The 21,204-nt window shown below is 39.0% G+C and overlaps 2 protein-coding genes across 3 annotated transcripts in view; one reads left to right on the top strand and one right to left on the bottom strand.

Annotated features, from left to right (window-relative positions):
- Window positions 1-225: 225 nt before the first annotated feature.
- Window positions 226-4,666, bottom strand: cltb (clathrin, light chain B). The gene is made up of 5 exons (XM_053324066.1): window positions 4,229-4,666; window positions 3,620-3,666; window positions 3,030-3,147; window positions 2,684-2,795; window positions 226-1,333 (listed from the first exon to the last, which is right to left on the bottom strand). Exons 1-5 carry the CDS (start codon window positions 4,389-4,391, stop codon window positions 1,162-1,164), a joined length of 612 nt encoding a protein of 203 aa, XP_053180041.1. The 5' UTR covers window positions 4,392-4,666; the 3' UTR covers window positions 226-1,161.
- A 2,619-nt stretch (window positions 4,667-7,285) lies between these two features.
- pdlim7 (PDZ and LIM domain 7) overlaps window positions 7,286-21,204 on the top strand; it is a 33,834-nt gene continuing 19,915 nt past the window's right edge. The window contains exons 1-3 of one of the 2 annotated variants that reach the window (XM_053324220.1): window positions 7,286-7,533; window positions 10,188-10,286; window positions 20,190-20,341. In XM_053324220.1, the coding sequence (XP_053180195.1) occupies window positions 7,504-7,533; window positions 10,188-10,286; window positions 20,190-20,341 (281 nt within the window). In that variant the 5' untranslated portion in view covers window positions 7,286-7,503. Of the gene's footprint in view, window positions 7,534-8,944; window positions 9,035-10,187; window positions 10,287-20,189; window positions 20,342-21,204 lie in introns of those variants that run through there. The other variant, XM_053324221.1, reaches the window with a different exon arrangement.

Here is a 21,204-nt window from a genome sequence, read left to right as displayed (position 1 = left end):
GATTACCCATGTTATGAGAGTTTCTAATTTTTGAATACTTTAAATTGTGGATGGTAACCTCAGATTTCACAGTAGCACAACCTTTAGTAATGTGCATCTGATTCTGATCATATATAAGGGTGGTATTTAGCACTGGAGCCAGACATTATTTTAACTCCTCACACAAGTGGACAAAATGACTAGCGACAGAAGCTGAGAAGTATTCAAAGGACAAACTAATGTTAGTGATCATACTCCATTGTCTTTATTTTCCAGTTCCCTTTTTAACATTCATTTTTTTTATTTTTCAGTTTTCATAATGTCCAAATAGGCAACACGTGAAACAATGTGGAGACATTATTGTGGAAATTGACACCTTGTTTTGCTGTTTTAAAAAAAATCTAATAACATGTCAGTGTAACACAAGAATGCTGCATAAAATGTACTAACACAATCAGTGAAATGAGAAATCGCACAAACCGTTAATCACGCAAATTTGGAAAATTTAGATGATAGCAGAACTCTTTGGTTGTGAATACTTTTTGCTGAAATTTTGCCTAATTGGGAAGGAAATCCATCTGGCTAAATACTCAATCTGGAGTAAGAGCAAGATCATAAAGGCCACAAGCTTCATGTATTTGAAAGAGAAAAAATATGTTAGCTATCTTAAATAGGTAATAAGGGATATAAATACAACAAGCGTCAAAGTGTTTGTGTATATGGTTCTACATTGTTGAGAGGCATAAGTGGTTACAATCTAATCTGTAATAGTGCTCAATAAGCAAGTGGCTGACATTGACCAAATATGCATATTTATAAAACAACTAAAAATTGTGCATCCAAAATATTTTGCAGAGGCATGCAAGAAAGTTGACCTAATAATTCATAATTTAAACGGGGAAGAAAAATGGTGAACTTACAGTAACAATATTTTCTCAATATAGCAGTGGGAAAACTGACTGGCTACAGAAAGTTGTAACAATAGAGCTGTCCATCTTCTCACAAGAGTGAGGTTAAGTATATTATTTCAAGAGGCATCAAGAAAGGCGGGAAGTTTTCAAAGGTTATAAAACATACCAGGAATTTTATGGAAAAGGGGCGTACAAACTCTTCTGATGCAAACGTGAGGTTAAAACCGAAAAGGCAATGTTTCTAGAACAAAAATTCACCCTATGACCACCTCTAGCGGACTAGAGGTGTCTGTTTGAGAGAGATGAGGACAGAGCGCATTCGAGACACATCCTTTGCCTGTTTGTTGGTTTTCGGATTGAAGTCACACAGACGGGCTACTCTCTCCCATGCTGATCCTGGACTGTCACCATCACTTTCTGCCAAGAACGCCTCCTCTGATGCTCTACAGGTGGTGGTGGGGTGAGACCAGAGAAAGATGTCAGTGAGACCTGATAGTAGATTTCACAACAGTTTCCACAACAGCAAATCCGTCTGAGCCAAACATGATAATCAACCAAAAAAAGTTCATTCACATGAATAGCACCTGTGCATTCGACACACAGTAAGACCATGCATTTTCCTACCACACACCTTGTTAAATTGAAAAATGTATCATGTCTTATGAGCCTGTTGTAGATGTGTGATAATCAAATACAAAAAAAAATTCCCAACATAGGCCTTCAAAGACAGACCAGTAATTTTAGTGTTGGGGCATGCGTCAGGTGAAAATCAACCAATGGTAATTAGGGGCAGGGCATACAACATTAAAAAAAGCATAAGAGTTCTAAACCTACACCAAGCCTATAACATCAGAGTTGGGCTGTTTGTAGAAAGCCTTGTCAGCAATCCTAGTGCGCAGGCAAGGCCAAGAAAGCAGGAAAAGAAGGAGAAAGGAGAACAGTCTTAGTGTCAAACCACAGGCAGAAGAAAAGTTAGGGTCTGCATCAAAAAGGAAGTGTGCGAGCAACTGAGAAACAGCTCTAATGGGACAGATATGAAACAAATGAAAATGAATTAAGGCTAACTGTAATCAATCTGTACTACTGTAGTACACAAGCGTGTTTGCTTTCCTCCTAAGCTGCCTTGGGGATGAAAACTGTGACATTTGCTTTCTGCTGTTTACATTCCTTCAAGCTAGCTAGCTTCCTGTTTGTTTGTTTTTTCCTAGATGCTAATATCCCATCAGAGGATTGTCTCAGTGCTCGCACAAACACAGAGGAAGAAACTAGAGCCTCAGATGCAGAGTTATACCGTGCCAGACTTGGACAGAGTCTGTTGGAAAGTGTGAGAGAAGAATGGGTTAGCTCGGTCAAGAAAAGGAAGGTTTTTGAAAGCAAAATGTACAACACTAAAATAACCCTGTTTATGTAGTCGGCATTCACTAACATGACAGGTTGTCGTTATACAAACAATAACTCTGAAAATCTGATCAGCATATAATTAATATCAGGCAACTGTTACATATGAAGCACTCCAACATTTGATCCCTTGATGCAGTGAGGCCAGTTTTCAAGTTCATCTAATGTGAAAAAGTTTTGATACTGACGACATTAAGTGTCTGTAAGGGACTTGACATTCACTATAACAATAAGATTGTGAATTATATTTAGTTATGTTATGAAGGTTGTAATCTGCTATTATAACACTTGAGTTGTTAATCTGAGTAAAACCGGTTCAGTATGGTGATCACATCACGATGTTAAACCAACTGTTTCTCCTCTGAGAGTTAACAGGGGACATGTCAAACATTAACCTGTTGTTGGCCTTGTTCTTCTCCATCTGCTCGTTCTGGTGTACATGCCAGTCCTCCAGCTCCTTTTTGGCTTTCTCTTTCCACTCTGCCTCTGCTGCCTTGGATGCTGAGTCTTATTAGGCAGAGAGCAAAACATTAAGAGAGTCCTCAAAAGATATATATAAAAATAAAGGAAAAATAACTGATGTATTATTAGCTTTAAGCGTGATGCAATCTGCATCACTGATCTTAACAGGAGGTTGCACAAACTTACATAATGAAACTACAACATAAATATGACTCATAACATCTACATGTGTGCATTACACAGTGTGACCAACTCCCTGAGGACAGCCCCCTTGCTCACCTAATGCCTCAAGGCGTGTCTTCTGCTCCTCCCTCCACTTGCGTAAACTCTCCGGCTCTTGCCTCTGAATGTCCACCTGGGCGATAGCGGCATAGCTGTCTGTTGGGCCATTGGACTCCTTTCAGGATGTAAAACATTTACTCGATTACAAACAAGCTATTTTAATCAATCAATAATCTGTCAAGAATCACACCCATGTAACAACATACATTACAAGACTAGACAAAAAAAAGAGATCGACTGCATTCCAGTATACTATTTTCAGAGAAAGGTAAAAGGAAAGAAGATCCATTCATAAAATGAGAGGAAAAAGGGAATTTCAATTCAATACAATTTTTATAAGATGGGATTGTTAATCACTGCACCAATGTGTTAGAAATGGAGGTTGCTTTTAATCAACTGGAGTATCATGCAGCTTTTTATGTTTTTGGTTGTCTTTTTTGGAGTTTTCTTTTTGTTGTAAGTTTTACATGTGTGTTTGGAGAAAGACACACACACACACACACACACACACACACATTACAGAGGAAAAGAGTAAGATAGACTTCTCAGTTGATTTCTCATCATATTAGCTTGTCTGTCAAACTCACCTGAAACATGTCCCCGTTCACTGTGGCAGGCTCCTCCTCGAAAGCGTCTAATAATGTTAGAAGAAAACAAAGCAGTAATTTTAATTAATTCACGTATTTAGGGAGTGTTCACAGTTCCCCTTTCTCCTCAACTGGCTCATTATGCTCATTGAGTTACTCACTGTGTCACAGTCAGGTAGAAATGCAGAAGCACCTGTTTGGGCAGCAGTCTGTTACAGGACTGGTTTCACACAAGATTACAATCACCTAACATGATTCTAGTTAACTCGACCATTACAAAACTTGCTTGCTGCGTCCAATGTTATTAACATGCTGACATTTTAGGGTTAAAAAGTCAGTATGATGAGCTGTTGAGTTGCTACAGTGTAGCTACTAACATAGGTCGTCGGTGTGCAAACAAACGCACCACCGTCGGTTAGCTGTATGAGTTTTATTTGAAAATGACAGAGCTGGTCTCAAGTAGCCTGATTATCTATACCTGTTATCTATAACATTAGTGATACTATTGTTATCATGGAGGGTGTTTGTTAAGTAGCTACAAGTGCCGGTGGTCATGTTAGCTTGTTGGGTTGCTAGCTGTGGCTAAGGTTAGCTCCGTCACAAACTTACCGTAGTTGGTCTGCTGCTGCTCGGCAGGCTGCTGCTCGTCCGCTCCCTCCAGAGTCCCAAAGCCGTCTCCGTCGTTCTCTATCCCCGCTATCTCACTCTCCTGTTGGGCCAGGAAAGCTGCAGCTGGGTCTTCTTCAGTCGGGTGTGCTCCGTTGTCAGCCATCTTTCACAAAAGTGTTTACAAGTTTCACTGAGCCCGTAGCTAACGCCGCACAGACTGCTAATATTAAATTAGGCCACCGGTTCAGCGACGTTAAAACAGCTGAAATATTTCACCCAGGTCACCAGGCTGTGCAGAGTGAACCAGCGGAGACAAACAGGGCGGACAATTCACTGAAGTAAACCAGCTGTAGACAGTCTGAGCTTCGACTCCAGGCCCTCAGTGGTGATGATTCATGATTTGTTCACTTGATCAGCCTGTGATGATGGAGCAGGGCAGCACCCCGAGGGTACCATTTCATATCTGCTGTAGTCTGTCGCCATCTGCTGCCCTTAATGCGCCATTACACCCTGCATTCAGAGCATTTGATTAAAAAAACCCTAGCTATAAGTAATACCAGTTGCATTTAAAACATCACTTTAAGATACTAGGTCCTAGTATCTTAAAGTGATGTTTTAAATACAACTGGTATTACTTATATCGTAGAATAAATATATATATTTTCATGTTATTCTGACAGAGAGGTGTATATATTTATATCTGTACTATCTCCTATTCGTTTACCCATATTGATGGGGTTGGTTGCTTGCCAGTTTCTCATGGTTAAAAATGTCTTTTTATTAATTAAACCAGAGCATAATTTGTAAACTGGTATATGTAGGCTACCGTAGATCTCCCTTTTAATAGTGGTGAAAGGAGTAGTAATCAGATCATTCATCAAGTAAAAGTAGCAATAGCACAATGGCAAACTACTCATTTACAAACAAGTCTTGCATACCAATGTGTACATAAGCAAAATAACATGACTAATATTGGCAATTTCTTTTTATCAAAAGTATAAATTAATCATACAGAATGGCACCTTTTAGAGAAAGACAAACTACACATAACCAAATAATATATATTTTTTTTACAACTTTATTATTAATGGCCTGTGATTAATCTATAAAACCAAACGTCCATTATTTAATGAATAATAATAAAACCATTTGTTACAACTTGTGAACCCTTCATAAAATATGCATGTTTGAAATTGGGAGGCAGCATTTTGGCTGTCAACAAGGAGCTATATTGTACTATTTATTATGTGCTAAAAATGCATCATATTTTTAAGCTCATTATGTGGCCTGTATACAAATTATTCAATTGCACAGTAACTGTAGCTTTCAGATAAACGTAGCTGACTAAAAAAAAGAAAATTCTCTCTGACATGTAACACAGTGGTAGAGCTTCAAGAATGAATCTATTCGTTGTCAACTAGTAAATTAATCACCGACCATATTGATAATATTATAATTGTTTGTTGTCATTGTTTTTTTGAGTTTTAAAAAAAAAAAAGAAAAGTAGTACAAATTCCCTGATTGCAGCTTTTCAAATGTGAATATTTTCGGGTTTCTTTCATCCTCTATGACAGTAAACTGAATATGTTCCCGTTCGAGACAAAACAAGATATGTGAGGAAATCGTCTTGGGCTTTGGGAAACAGTGATCAATATTTTTCACCACTTTTTTGAAATTGTATAGACCAAAAAATCAGTTGATTAATAGAGAAAGTAATTTACAGATCAATCAATAATGAAAATAATTGTTAGTTTTGGCACTAAAGAATCAAAATATACAGAAACATAACACTCATAGAAAGTAGATTACTTCTAAATGCATCCCACTACTAAATTGTCTATACAGTACATAGGCTGCATTACCAGAAAGAACAAGTTAGAAGGAAAACTGTGAACAGAAATAGTTCATTTGTCTTTATTTTAAACTTCATAAATGAATGAACAGCATGGTTGTGTTTACGTAGTCAGTGGTATTAGAGTGATGTAATTTGTTCAGTGGTGGATAATGAAGTCATGTTGAGAGATGCTTTTGGGTAACAGTCGTTTTTTCTGATTCTTTGCAGTGATCCTGTGAATCAGTGAAATAGTACAGAAAATTATTAACAACTGATTAGCAGTAAATATATGCAGATATCAACAATCATATCAAATACAACATAATAAAAGGTATTTTTAACAGATTTACTCACACAAACATTTAGGCCTACTATAGAGCTTGTTTCTTTAACTGTGGAAACCAAACCACTGCCATGTTTTCTGGGACTTCTGTGTTATCAAAGACTTTTGGAGAGGGATACACAATACGATAAGATATGTTTTAAATGTGTAATACCATTAGAGCGTAAGGTAATATATTTTGAGTATATAAGAGCTGAGCATCATTATAGTAGGCAAGTGAAAAATCACCATTTCTTTTGCCACCATCTGCCCCATATCCCCAGTTTCCCATTGGGAAAAATGGTAACACCCCATAGGTCTGATTCGATTTTCATATTGTGTCAAGTTGTTAAGAAAAGACAATTCCCTTATTGTTTCTTTTTTTTTTCTTGTCTGTGTTTGTGTGTGTGTGTGTGTGTGTGTGTGTGTGTGTGTGTGTGTGTGTGTACTCAGAAGCACATGGCCTACAGTATTTCAAATCCATCTCATAGAAATGTGTGTTTAATACTGAATACTAATAAAAAATAAATGCCAAAATAAACAAACAAACACAAAACAAACAAACAGCTTGTTTCTCTAAGTGTGTGACTGTGAACATATCTTGCAGCTATTATAGCACTGACTTTCCTCTTTTAATTAAGTCCTCAGTACACACCTGTGGCCACTTAAACAACAACAACAAAGCAATAAAACTGCTGTTATGATACTATAAAACTTTGGCGACAGAATCCCAAGATTTGTTTGTTGTTGTTTTTTTTAACTTAAGTGTTGGTTTCTTTCGGTGCAGCCAAACCTTTTCTCTCTCTCTCTCTCTCTCTCTCTCTCTCTTTCTCCCTGACAGATGGGTGTAACAGCTGAGATGAAGTAAAGCGCGGCCACTCCTGGTTTACAGCCGCAGTAAGAAACCAGGCAGCGGCCCATGTGACTTCTGACGTTTGAGCAGAGTCCTACTAAAAAGAATGTGAGGGAATGATCCTGCTGCTCACCAAGCGGATCCACGGTGGCTTCCTGACGTCCACTTTAAGGAAGTCCTGAAAAGTTAGCCTGCCTTGCCTGCTTGCTTACCGACTGACTTTTTTTTTTCTTCCTTCTTTCTATAATCCCGTAGACTGACTCGTGATGTCTGACGAACACACGGAGGGACAAGAGGTAGGCTAATTCATTTATCCCCCACCAAAAAAAAAAAAAAACAACCTCTCAATGCATTCCTTTGTGTGTGGTTCAAATTGTTTCTTTTTTGGAGCCAACTTTCTTCCCCCACCGCTTTGCTCAGTTTATGCTTTTTGGCTTGCCTCGGTCTGTAGCGGTGCAAACTTTTGCCCAGACTTTGTCAAGTTTTCCTTGCCTCAGCTTTGCTTTCCTCTGCCATTCTGAACGCAAAGGTTTATTTCTCAGTGTGCACCGCGGCGGTCACACTGCAGCCTTTAATTACCGTTTGCAAATTATTGTCTTGGACACACTTGAATCAATTAAAAGTCCGCTATATAAGCTCATAATTGCGTTGCCTGTTAGCCAAAAGAGAAATAAGTGTGTAATTCCATGTATTTGAGAATGGGAGATGACACACATTAAAAGTCTAAGTCATTTCCTATAGAAATATTACAGTGACACCACAGCAGAGTATAAATAGCAATACCATAAACAGGGACAACGTCACTTGAATGAGCACCAAAGACTTAAGGGTGATACAGAGGCTGGTATTATTTAACTCATATACACCCAGTTTGCACCACTGTCTTGTTATAATCCGTGTACAATAACTGAATAATATGCAATGGGCCTTTATCACCAATGCAATCTAACCCCCATTATTAGGTTACCTGTTGCAGCTCCATTGTGGCTCTTTCCATTTATTGTCTCACGCTGACTCTCATAATTGATTTTTCTTGGCTCCTGGACTATGGGAGAAAAGTGACAGCAAACACAGTTTTGATCATTAAGACAGTTGTTTATGTAATTTTAGGAGATGTTGACAAAAGGGTATTGACAGTTTGGTGACAGTCTTGCACCGCACAGAAAATTCGAATGAAAACAAATGTCATTTTACATGAAGGATTTTTTAAGTTTTATGGAGATCATTTTGGATGCTTGGCTGTATACTTTAAACCATATTTTCATTTTCTTTTACATTACCTTACATGACCACACTACTATCACTATAGTTTACATGTCTCCTATAAGTGAGCTCCTTCTGTTGCTTTAAGAGCTTGAAGTCACAGTATAATTGCTGGTTTTAGTTGTACTTTGTTTTATGCCCTCCAGAAGGAACGTAGAGTTCCCAAAGCTTTTGTGGGCCTTCTACCACCTCACGAGTACACTTATTTAAAAAAAATCCACTGACGTTAATATAGCAGGCTTTTGCCAGAATATAGGGGTAGTTGACATTACCTCTCTCCGTCCTCCTCCAACCCCCCCCCTCCTTTCTCCGTGACTCATGTGGGTGTTGGGCTGAAATAGTTTGGTGTAGTTTTACATTCCTTATATAGCCTCTGAGGAGTGAGGAGAGGCTAGGGCTTGCCTGTGTCACAGACAGACAGTGCTGGGTGGGGGGGTTAGGGTTTGCCAACAGAGAGGGAATCTGCTTGTCCTAGCTTTCTGACTCGATAGCTTTCTCCTAGGTTTGGGCTACCAGTCGGCCCTTAAGGACAAGGTAAGTTTTTTGTGGTGGCATCTTGGGCAGCTAGTTGTGTGTCATGAGGACTGATGATACCCCTCGTAATGTTGGGGAGGAGGAGGAGGAGGAGCTGGAGCTGGAGTTGGGGTGCAGGTACATAAGTCAGTGGTACGGCTGTAACTCTCTTGGCAAGTGACACAGCCCTACATCTCAAGTTGCTTTTAGTTCTTAAAATTGCCAGCTTATGTTGTGCCATGCCATCCTGTGTCAATAAAATGGTCTGGAGGAGTTTCTTTTCTGACACTGTTTTCATTATACAGATTATGTGATCTAAAATATCAAGGCAAGTTTGTATGTTTTGAGGAAGTAGGCCGGTGCTTCATTATAATATAGGTTAATGATGGAATTATGACATTATTACAATGGGTTACTTGTACTCATAACTGTTGAATGTCGCTACTGTTGTACTACTCGATGTCTAGTAGACTGATGATGGCAATGGTTTCTGTCATTTGCATGGCAGTACGTTTGGTTACATTCTGAATTGAGCCTCTTTTTGAATGCTCACCTCAGATTATGACCCAAGGGAGAGTAATCTCTGTGTGTGAAATAATGCAGTAATGTCATAGGCCAGCAGATGTTCTGCTATTTTATCATGTAGTATGTTATGTAAACAGCCTAATTAAAACGGTCAAGTTGATGATTTCTACCAAAAGATGCATTTAATGGGTCATTGTAATTTGTTAATTCCTAAAACATTCTTAAAAAAGACGTTAGATTAAGTTGACATGCTTTAAAAGAGAGAAAGACAGACAGTGTGTGTGTGTATGTGTGTTTGTGTGGTCTGTCATGGGCTGCTTATGGAGGCAATGAGTTAGGATCAGTTCATTGTGTATGGCCTGTCCAGCTGTGAACAAAAGTTATGTTCCCAATTGGGAGAAAGAAGATTTTTTGGGTTATTGGGTACGTTTAGGGTTAGGAGAGCACTGGTGATAGTTAGGGTTAGGGTAAGTCTCCAGAGTGTGTGTGTGTGTGTGTGTGTGTGTGTGTGTGTGTGTGTGTGTGTGTGTGTCGTAAAATTGTAGACAACCAGGAGTCAGTCCGAATGGATGAAGCAGAAAAGGATATGTAGCCTTGGAAACCTTTTCCTTTTAATTAACACACTGTTTCCTCCTTTTTCTTTCTCAAGGCTATGAACTTATACTCTATAACCCTCTCCGGCCCAGCGCCTTGGGGCTTCAGGCTGCAGGGTGGCAAGGACTTCAGCATGCCCCTCACCGTGTCAAGGGTAAGAAAACTGTTTGCTACTGGAGTTAACTTTTTGTACTTCTCTGAGTTTGTGATCATTAATGTATTAACACCTTTGAGATCATTCTATAAAAGTCATTTTAATGTTCCCCAAGCTTCAATATAAAAGCCATGGCTTATTTACAAGAGTCTGTTAGTGTTCAAAACAAGCTTGGTGACTTCCATAATGACACTACTTGAGCGTATGCATTGCATTGCATCTTTTGTTAAGATGTTATCTGAAGTGGTGAAAAAGAAAATGGTTTTCAATAGTGTTCACATCCGTCATCCAGTTGGTCTTTAACGCCAAATGCCTTTGCAACAACAGTATTCACGAGTCACGAGGGGAGGGCCTAATTTATTTCAGAGTGCTTTGCACTAAAAGGCTGCTGCCTCTTCATCGAATGAATTTTCAAATACTCTATAAACTGCTGTTGCTGTTTAAGAGAGCAGCAACCACTTTCCAGGCCTTATAAGTGCAGTGCTGCTTTGCCTGACATACACGCACACACAGACTTGCAACCACACAGACGCATGCGCACACATGAAATCATTCCCACGTTGCTGCCAGCTATTGCGCACACAGAACTGGCACTCTTATTATGCACTAATTTTCCAATGGCATTGTTACATTGCTACTTTAGAGGTGGGAAGGATTTATAAATTCATTTATGGGTTCATCAATTATTTGTCCAATATTTTAGTCCAATTCAATTGTTAATAGGCAAGTTAATAGGGAATTTATACATGAGACTGTCTTTGCAAGGTTTTTCCACAAAGTGTCTGTCATTTAAGCACATGATTAACATTGTGCTTTATTTAAGTTCTTAATTCTTTTCTTAGCAGTTTAAAAAAAGTCACATAAAGAAAAACCAAACGATGCACTATTATGTGTTGCTTTGATTAGTATGGCCTATAGAGTCTGCACTATGTTGTAAGCAGCATCACATTGAGGTGTGTGTGTGTAGAGCTGATGTAATCTTGTGGTGAGGGCAGCGGTTACCACCAGCCTTGTCAGTACATGTCTTGTATCTGCTCCGCTCCCTGACAGGCATCGCAGTCAGAAACACAATGTTCCCCTTGGACTCATGACAAGAAACATTTTCTTCCACCCATAAAAGACCAAACAGATGTGAAAAAAAACTCATTTGATGAACCCCAACCACCACCTCCAAAGAAACAAAAAAATGTTTGGGCGGGATATCGGTGTTGACTCAGTCTAGACAGGCAAGGCATACTGAATGAATGTCAGTGGGTGAGTCAATAGTAGGTGAGTTATCTTGACTAATCAGTCGGTGCTGGAGGCCAGTTTCTCTACAATCCAGGTACATTACACATACTGATTTTTGACCCCACTTACTTTCAGAAATATGGCTTACATGTTCTGTATTCCAGATCATGTAAGTTTCTTTCCCTACATTCTTAAATTTTGGTAGACCCAAGATATTCTGAGCAGCTTGATGTAAGATTGATAATGGCTCCCATTTGGGGGGGGGGGGGGGGGGGGGGGGGGGTCTGCTACCAAGACTGGAGCCTTAACGACTGGTCAGTGGCTAATATCTGTGTCTTGTTCCTGCAGTTCACTAGGCCTCAGGGTACAGGAGTTATAAAGATATGACAGGCTTTCTCTCTTTGCCTCTCAAGCACTGTCAGCTCTCTCAATTGTCATAAAAGACTGGACAGTGAACAGTGAATCACAGTCGCTGAGGATGGAAACAGCCCAATAAGGGGATGTAAAGCTCAAAAGATATACAGTGTCCCATAGCAACAGGAAGAAAAGTCAGGCCTGTACTCACTGGTCTTACATTGGATGAATTTAGTGGGTGGTCTTTCTTGACTGACTTGATGATGAGATAAGTATCTCAACCCAGGCAGTCTGACAAGAGATTACACATTCAAGAACATGTGGAGTGATGGGACAAAAGGCTCTGTAAAGCAATGAAAGGCAAAGAGATTGCAATTTATAATCCTGACAGATCAGTGAGTTTGAAGGGTTGTTTTTTTTGTGTAAAGATTAGATGACAATTTGTGTTGTTTGTGGCTGAGTTTGCTCAGAGCTCATGGTTATTTTGTTAATTTCAGTTTGGTCATATTGTTATATAGATTGTGGCTTCACTGTAAATGGGGATTTAGATAGTCTTGTATTGATTTGCAAAGGTGTGGGGCTGTGCCTTGTTATTTGTGCGTGTGAGAACTGGAATATAGGTTTCCACGCTCTATGAATGCTCGTTTCCTTCCTCCTCTGTCTGCGAGCCTGGAAAGCTATGCTTTCTCAGCATTCCTGGGATTTTTCTCGTATCCACCCTGTCGCTGCCAACAGACAATCCTCTTGTCTCCTTTCTGTGTCTAATATGTCTTCCACACTCACTTTTCTCATCTGTACGATGGACTCCCCCCAATCTCAAAGGAATACTTTTCCAGTGAGATCAGAGGAAGAGGGACTAAGCCAAGACAAACTGTGAAGTCACTTTGAAAGGAAAAATAACATTTTGACCTGAACTATAATATACACCCATTTAATGGCAGGAACAAAACAGCTTGTAAGCTGTATTTTACTCATGTTAATATTAAAATCCCTTTACTTTTGCTCATTTGTAGGCAGCTGAGATTTAGTAATTGTAGTTTTCTTAGCCTTATTTAGTGTATGTATAAAAACAAACCTAATGACCCCTCACTATTCCATTAAGGACAAGAAAATACCTTTTTTTTCCTTAAAGGACCAGTATGTAGAATTTAGCTACATCTAGCAGAACAGGCTTGGCAGGAAAGAAATATAATATTCATATGTCTTAATTAGTGTATAATCACCTGAAAACAATAATTGCTTTTTCATTACCTAAAAATAAGCCCTGTATATCTCCATAGGTAGCAGGTTTTCTTACACAGCCTGCCATGTTCCACTGCTATGTTTCCACAGTAGCCCAGAATAGACAAATCATATACTGGCTCTAGAGGGGGCCTTTTGCATTTATTGCATTTTTGGCACTTTTTGCAAGTTTTGTGGTCACCATAGGTTCTCGCACATGCTAGGTAGATAGGAGAAAGGTTGGGGTGTTCATTTGGTTGCAATCTGAAGCCTCACCGCTGGATGCCACTATATGTAACATACTGGCCTTTTAACTGAAAGGTCATTACATCCCTTTCAAATCGACAGTGATATTGGTCACAACTAGAGCTGGGCAATTATGGCAAAAATCAAAATTACGATTAATTGAACTTTTAACCTTGATAACGATTATCTCCACCCTTGATGAACAATTATGTATTTTCACAGTTTCTTTTTCTTTTTGTATTTTACACTGCTGCCCTCACACAATATTTTGTGTTATTTTCGTACATGAGTATCTTTAGGGAGTGAAAATAATGATGTTTTAAGGCGTGGTTAATGTCTAGTTTACTTGATTAGAACTATGTAAAGATCATGGTTTGGGTTAAAATGATCACTGGAGACAAGTTTTCAAATTCCTTAAAGATATGCAATCTTTACTGTCATGGCAACAGTGAACGCCAAGATTAATTGACATGAGCAAGATTAAGTCGATTAGAGTTTCTAAATGTCGGTTTCGATTATTTTTCGATTAATTGCCCAGCCCTAGTCACAACCATATGTTAATTGACTTAATGTATTGATCCTCCCAACCTGGGATGAACATATGTTGGATTCTGTTTGTAAAATTACATTTATATTAGGTTTAGTGATTTAATGTTGGTATTTAAAGGATTACGGATTTTAGTGATTTTTGTATTGTAAGTGAAATAGACAGATCAGAAAGAAGAAAATTGAAAAATTGAAGCAGCAACTAGATATTCTGACTTTTAGTCTAGTTTGGGTCAAGCTCCAAAAACAATGGATTCTACATTTCCTATAAATGTCACTCAGTAGCATCTCCGGTTACATCCTCCCTGCCTGTAAATGCCCATGTCTGCTAAACTTCACACATTTTGCAATGCGTGTAATTAGGGATGTAACAAATAATATTATCTTGACTTGATAAGTTGCTTTGTCAATAAAATGACCGAAAATGGTGAAAAATAGTGGTCACCATTTCATACAGCTTTAGGTGCAATCTAGTATGCCTTATTTTGTCCTGACAGTATTGTGGAGTATAACAGTCCACAACCCAAAGATATTCAGTTTCATATCATGTAAGACTAAAGAAATCACAAAGACTTCACATTTAAGAAGCTGGAACAAGAGATTCTGAGCATTTTTCTTTTTAAAACATGACTCAAAATGATGAATCAATTAGTTGTCAATTAATTTTCTGTCAATCAGCTAATTAATTAATCGACTCATGTTTCATCTCTATCATGTACATGTGTCCTGACTACATGACTAGAGCAGAGCAACTGAAACTTAACTTTATATAGTACTGATGTTACTCATGGTTTTGTGTAAGTCTGTGGTCTGTGGTCTCTGTGAACTCTAAAGGATTAACCTCTGACAGCTGTCTCATATGAACAGATCAAACATGGGTTAAATGCACATCCAGTAAGCCCACGTCACACGAGCTCTGAAAATCTTGAGGCAGCCAGTTGAGTTGTTGTGAGTTCGATCCTGTTGTCTTTACCCTTTGCTAATCAACCTTTTTGCCAACCTTCTTTTTAAAATTTCCCAAGACTTTCTGTGACCTTGAAACACGAATGTCAGGTAAAATAACAAACACCATATCTCTCCCTCCACATAACTGCCCTAACATCCTGTTTCAACAGGAAAAGCATAAAATTTCGGAAGCAAGATGTTGTTAAATTGTGGTTACAGTTGAGTCACCGTCTGGGGCAACGGCACAACTCTTCTGATGAGTTTCTCTGTATATCTGCCCCAGATCTTGTGCCACTGCAAAACCATAAACATTATGATACCATAACGCAGAGCCTCCTGAGAACCATCTGGTTTGCATTGACAAACACATGCCACACCACTGAAATCAAATGTTAGGAGGAAATTACAGATGATGTCATGTCAATAAGCAAGCAGGGAGATTTGTGAATGTCTCTCCAGCACTACGGCTGGATGTGTCATTGAATCTTATATTGTTTGTTGTTGTGTGTTTCTCTATGTACCATCTGTTGCTTGATCACTAGTAAACTCTTAAACACACACACACACACACACACACACACACACACACACACACACACACACACACGCACACAGAGTGGGAAAAGAGGCCTTGTTAGAGGTGTGAATTAATAATTCAGTACTTACTGATAGATTGCCTGCAGGGGGCATTTCTTTCTTTTGTGGCTAGTTGTCTTATGTTGTGATCAGACCAGCAGTGTTTTAAGGTGAGTTAATGCTAGGTGTTCCACTGCAGTCATTACAGGGGGACCACATACTTCCAGGTTTGGTTTTCCATTTCTCAGAGGGATATTTATGGCATTGCATCAGCTGTGCTGTGTGAGTGATGTAAGGACAGACTGTCTCTCGGCCCCCAAATAGCCGTGGAAAGAATAAAAGTGAGCTGGTGCAGAGTTACATAGCCAGTATATATCTACAGCTGTAGATAATCTCCAGTGCATTATTAGTTTCCCCAAAAACAAGAGTAGCCAGCACAAAGCCGGTATAGGGCCCTGGCTCACCTGTAAGATCAGTCAAGGGAAACACTTGAAATGTGGATTCAAGACGTTTCGCTAAGGCTTTGAAATTTGATACCATACCAAAACAGCTCTGCTGCTGTGCTCTGCCAAAAAGCCTTGAAACAGGCTACTAACAGGCTCACCCTGCGATTATGAATAGCTTCACGTTCATTAATGCCATGCCATTAGTTTGAGATGAGCCCCATTCATATTTGTACCAAATAATTTATGATATGATCTGTTCATTTGTTACATGCCCCAGGAAAAATAGGCCATGTCAGGAAGCCCTTTTTGTGGTTTTACTGCTACATATCAGATCATACACCATCATATTAGATCCCTGGTTGTTGTGTGGTACGGTGTGTTGAATTCAGGAACATGTTTTCCAGTGTCCTTCGCCGTATTGACAAACTGCTGGGGGGGTTTAGGGTTTCCGTCTGCCCCCTACCAACCAAAGGTCTGAGCACAGCAACTTTAACTGCTGCCTTCTCAAGTGAGGGAGCAGCTGCATTCTGAACCTGAGCCAGGAGCACAGGTGTCTGTGTCCATCAATATCTCAACACACACACACACACAAACACACACACACACATACACACACACACACACAAATGCACTTACGGTTGGGGAAATAAGTATTAATTTTTATAATAAAACATTTCCAATGCAGCTATTCATATTAAGACCAGGATTTGGTATTGCATAAAAAGGCAACACAGCTAAATAAATGATAAGATTCCAATCAATGAAAAAAAAGAGTGCATTGAGTAGGAATGGCACAGGAAAGAAGTATTGAACGTGCAGTAAGAAAAAGCACTGAACCAAGAATTGGAATTAGCTGGTCATTGTGTGTGGCTATTACTTCTTACACTCATACATGAAAAGGGTTAGCCATCTGTGAATGCAACATTTGTTACTAAGCTGTCGTGCAAGAACCATCTCATGATAGGTAGAGGGAAAAAGCTCTCCTAACACCTTTGCAACAAGATTATTGAGAAGTATAGGGTTGGCACAATTTACCGACTGATGTCTCAACTCAATGTTCCCATAAGCATAAGGGGGGCCATTAACTGGAAGAAGCATCACTCCATCATCAACTGGGCATGTACAGGCGTTCCTCACAAGATTGCTGGCTGGGAACTAAGAAAATTAGTCAGAAGAGTAGCCCAAGATCCAAGGACTACTTGAAAAGAACTCCAGAAAGACCTGGAAGAAGAAGACCCAAGTGTCACAAAGAAAACAACAAGCAGTGCACTCCATCATCATGGCTTTCATGCACGATCAACCCATAATCTCCATTGCTGAAGCAAAGACATGTTAAAGCTTGTTTGAACTTTGTTACACATTTATCGAAGTCTGTAAATTATGGGAAGAATGAGGTGTGGTCAAATAATAATAACGCAATAATACTACTATATACTATACTATATACTATATACTATACTATATTATTAATACTACTTACTATAGTATACAACTACTACTTGTACTACTCTTGCCATGTTTGGAGGGGAATGGATGGGACCTTCTGTCATGGTAACAATCCACTTCTTCCTGCAAAGGAGACTCTACTGGTTCCAGAGAAAGAAAATAAAGATGTGGGAATGGGTCAGTCAATCACCCGACTTGAACGCAATAGAACAATTGTGGAAGGATAAAGATTCACCAGCGAGCCCCCTGGACCCCTCAACATTTGAAGACTGTCTGCTCAGAAGAATGGGCCTAAACTCCCCCCAGACACTGTGAGAGATTAGTTTCAGGAAGTGTCTTGAAGCTAACAATACAAACAAAGACTTCTACACTAAGTATTAACTGCATTTCAGTTAGTGTGTGCAAAACTATTTTCCTGTGTCATTCCAATTTAATGCAAATAACTTTTTTATTGATATGAATGTTATGCTTTCTCCAGCTGTGCTACCCTTATTGAATTACTACCAATTTCCTGTCTCAATTTCATGTGAATAGCTACACTCAAAATACTTTCACTGAAAAAAAGTTGATGTGTTGAATACTTACTTCCACCACTTTTAAATTTACAGGCTATATAACATCATGTATTATTTTCTCTTTTTATCTTAGCTTTTATCTTACTTTAAATTAAAATATTCTATCATGGTATATTTGATTTTATACTACAGATGGGTCATAAATTAAATGAAAAAAACACTTTAAAGTGACTTAGTGAAATGTGAAAATATTCACTCATTTGTTGTTTTTATGATGGTGACGGACAGTGCTAAAACACAGATGCAAAAAATATATATATTTTGCATCAAACCATTCAGTGAGCTTTTGCACTCTGTATAGAAGTATCTGCATTTGGTAACTTTCTCCACTCAGTTGTTCTTTTATCAAAAGTAGAATAATGTTGTTTCTGTTCATAGGCCCAAAGTCCCTCTCCACTTTATCTTCTGCTAGCTATTGTAAATGTAATTCTCATAAAGAGCATCTTATTCTTTCTGAAGAGATGACTCCTGGGGTTTTCTGGTTATATTCTCAGCTATATGAGATACTCATGTAGCTGAGAAGATCAGTACTGTTGAGTAACATAGAAAAACTCTTCATTTTAATAAAGATTTGTAACTACTCCTACAGCTCTCTTGAGGCTTTTACTGTGCTGCTTTGGCAAAGACTCATGGGATATGTTGTTGCTGATCGCTACCAAAATAATGGTTTAATTTTGGGAAAATGAGGACGTACTCAGGTTTTACAAGGCAGTTTAGTAGTAAAAAGGGTGGGGGTCTCTGTCATGAACTCCAGTGGCAGTATGCTGGGTCGTGCCCCTTTTCAGAATATGTCACAACTGTCAGTGTCATAGTTGTTTTTTTCACCAGTGTACACTGTTTAAACTCTTTGAGGTTCTTTGCTTAAATTCTTTGCTTAAATTATTTTTTTCTTGACCCCTCTAATTGCTTCCAGTGAGTGCAAATCAAAGGCAATTAAAGTGATGTCTGAACCTGGCTGCAAAATAAGCATAGCTTGGATTGCCTGTGAGGAATGCATTTCTTCCTATTTTTAGCTTTGCCATGTTTTGATTCAAGGCAGGCTTGAACTTCGTTATCTTTACGGGGTGCAGCGCACTTTTTCAGCCTGAGCTGTCAACAGTTCAGAGCATATTACCTCCCCGCTCGCACAAGTGTTTATGTTTAATGTGCAGAATCAAAGCGGCATGTGTGATAGCTTAGCTGAACATGGCAGAAAACTATTGATTGAACTGCTGAGTCCTCCGTGCTTTTGATGAGCTAACATTTGCAGGGATCCATGACATCAGAGAGTAATCCTAATAGGTTTTTTGCCAGCCAACCTGGCACTCGCTCACTTATCTGATGCTGAACACTTTGTACTCCAGTTATCTGAGAATTTGACACAAGTTTCATGTTTCATTAAGCTGCATGGGCAAGCTGACTAAGCCCTTACTAAACATGTGTTGGCATCTCCACTCTGTATCAGTGATTTTAGAGGACATGGCAGATGTTATATGTGATTGACTACCTATAGACTATGTAATTTTCTTCCTGTTGTAACAAGACCCATGGCTCTTACTCAGTACGTCTGCAGTATGTGTGACACCCCAAGAAGATGAGGTCATTCTTTTTTTGGTGAATACGGTCAATGACTTACCGCTCTGGATGGGGGAAAAAAGAAGGGTTGTTCCAGTAAATTATGTGACTATTTGTAACATATGGTCCCTGTCTACAGCTTTGCTTTCATCGTCTTAGGTCACATCTGCAGTAAATCATGTGCTGATGACTGATGACATCATGATGACCTATAATGCCTGTTCCTGATAGTGTTGAGTGAAATATCTTGGCTGGCTTGTCGGACCCAGACACGCAGACTCCTCGAGCTGATTATTAAGTGTTGTTAACAGACATCACTGAACTGAAAGTCAACCGAACATGACTTTATGTGTGTTTAGATTTCCGGCATTTTCTGTGAAGTGTCTCTTGTGGTGGATTAACTGCTGATATGAGAGATAATGGTTGATAACTAATTTGCACTTTTCACTCTGGTTTCAAATATGCTGTGAGATATGATTTGTCCAATGGGATTACAAAACAAATATGAAATGTAGTCAGTTTTAAAAATGTACATTTGTGTTTATATAACAGTTTATATAATCCTTGAAAGAATCTTGTATGAAATGAAGTTAAATATTGCAGAATTATTATGATGTTCATATGTGTCAGTGTGACCAGTGAAATAAATATAGAAATGTACACTGCTTCAAAATGTCTGTTATTTGGCCACAGTCTGTATGTTCTTTTTTCTTCTATCGTCTCCTGTGAAAGCCTCTCACTTTTCCCTGTTTTGTCTCCTCCAGCTGACTCCAGGCGGAAAGGCAGCTCAGGCCGGTGTTGGGGTGGGAGACTGGGTGGTGTCCATCTGCGACACCAACGCAGAGGACATGACCCACGTGGAGGCACAGAACAAGATTAGAGCAGCAACAGACACCCTCTCCCTCACTCTCAGCAAGTAAGTCATTTGACAATGTATGACGCAACAAAAGAGTCCACGATCGCTCACTTTCCATTTTATCTCGGTCAAACACAGTGGCATAAATCACCACAAAACAGTACCCCTTTTATTCTTATTCTGGAGAGATGAGATACCCATGTGTCCTTGAAATGTGTCCTAATGTGACAGTACTTTGGTACCATTTAAAGTTATCTTTGCACAAATCCCATTATTTTACTTCCCCTAAGGTTCAAAACAGTTTTAGACTTAGACAAAAGCTTAAATGTAATTTTACTCATAACTCACTAGTAAAGGTTGTCAAATAAAGAATTATTTCTATTGGTTTCTTTGTTATTTCATTAGTCAGCAGGATATCTCAGTCTAACAGGTATTACAAATAGCACACACCCTTTTCCACCCACACAGGCTCTGTGTATTTGTATATAGTATTTGTATATTTTCAACTTGCTGTCTTCCTGTAAATGTTTGCCGGAGTCTCGCTGGCATAGGCTAGCAAGACTCCGGCAAACACATATTGAATGTGTTGTACAATCAACAACTGTAGTCAGAAGACATCAAAGTATGCAAAATATGATACGCCTACATAGGTGGCATGAAAGCAACTGGACGCAGTTAATTAACACAGTTACTATAACTTAGTGGTCATAAGATTTGCAAAGTGAAATGCTTTCCAAAGCTGAAATATCCTCAGGATATAGGTTTCACTAGTTGTATTTTGCTATTCTGCTATTATCATCCTAAAGAGCAGGAGCAGGAGTGAGTACTTAGCATTCAGCAGCAGTTATGTGGTTTCAGGTGGATATGCTCCATGGGTACCTCACATTATGCCTCTGCTTTGTAATATAATTAATAGTACAATA

The sequence above is a fragment of the Scomber japonicus genome, chromosome 8 (genome assembly GCF_027409825.1).
Source record: "Scomber japonicus isolate fScoJap1 chromosome 8, fScoJap1.pri, whole genome shotgun sequence".
In the NCBI taxonomy this organism is placed as follows: Eukaryota; Metazoa; Chordata; class Actinopteri; order Scombriformes; family Scombridae; genus Scomber; species Scomber japonicus.
The sequence above is the reverse complement of the archived record's forward strand: the minus strand, read 5'-3'. Positions and strand labels throughout refer to the sequence as shown.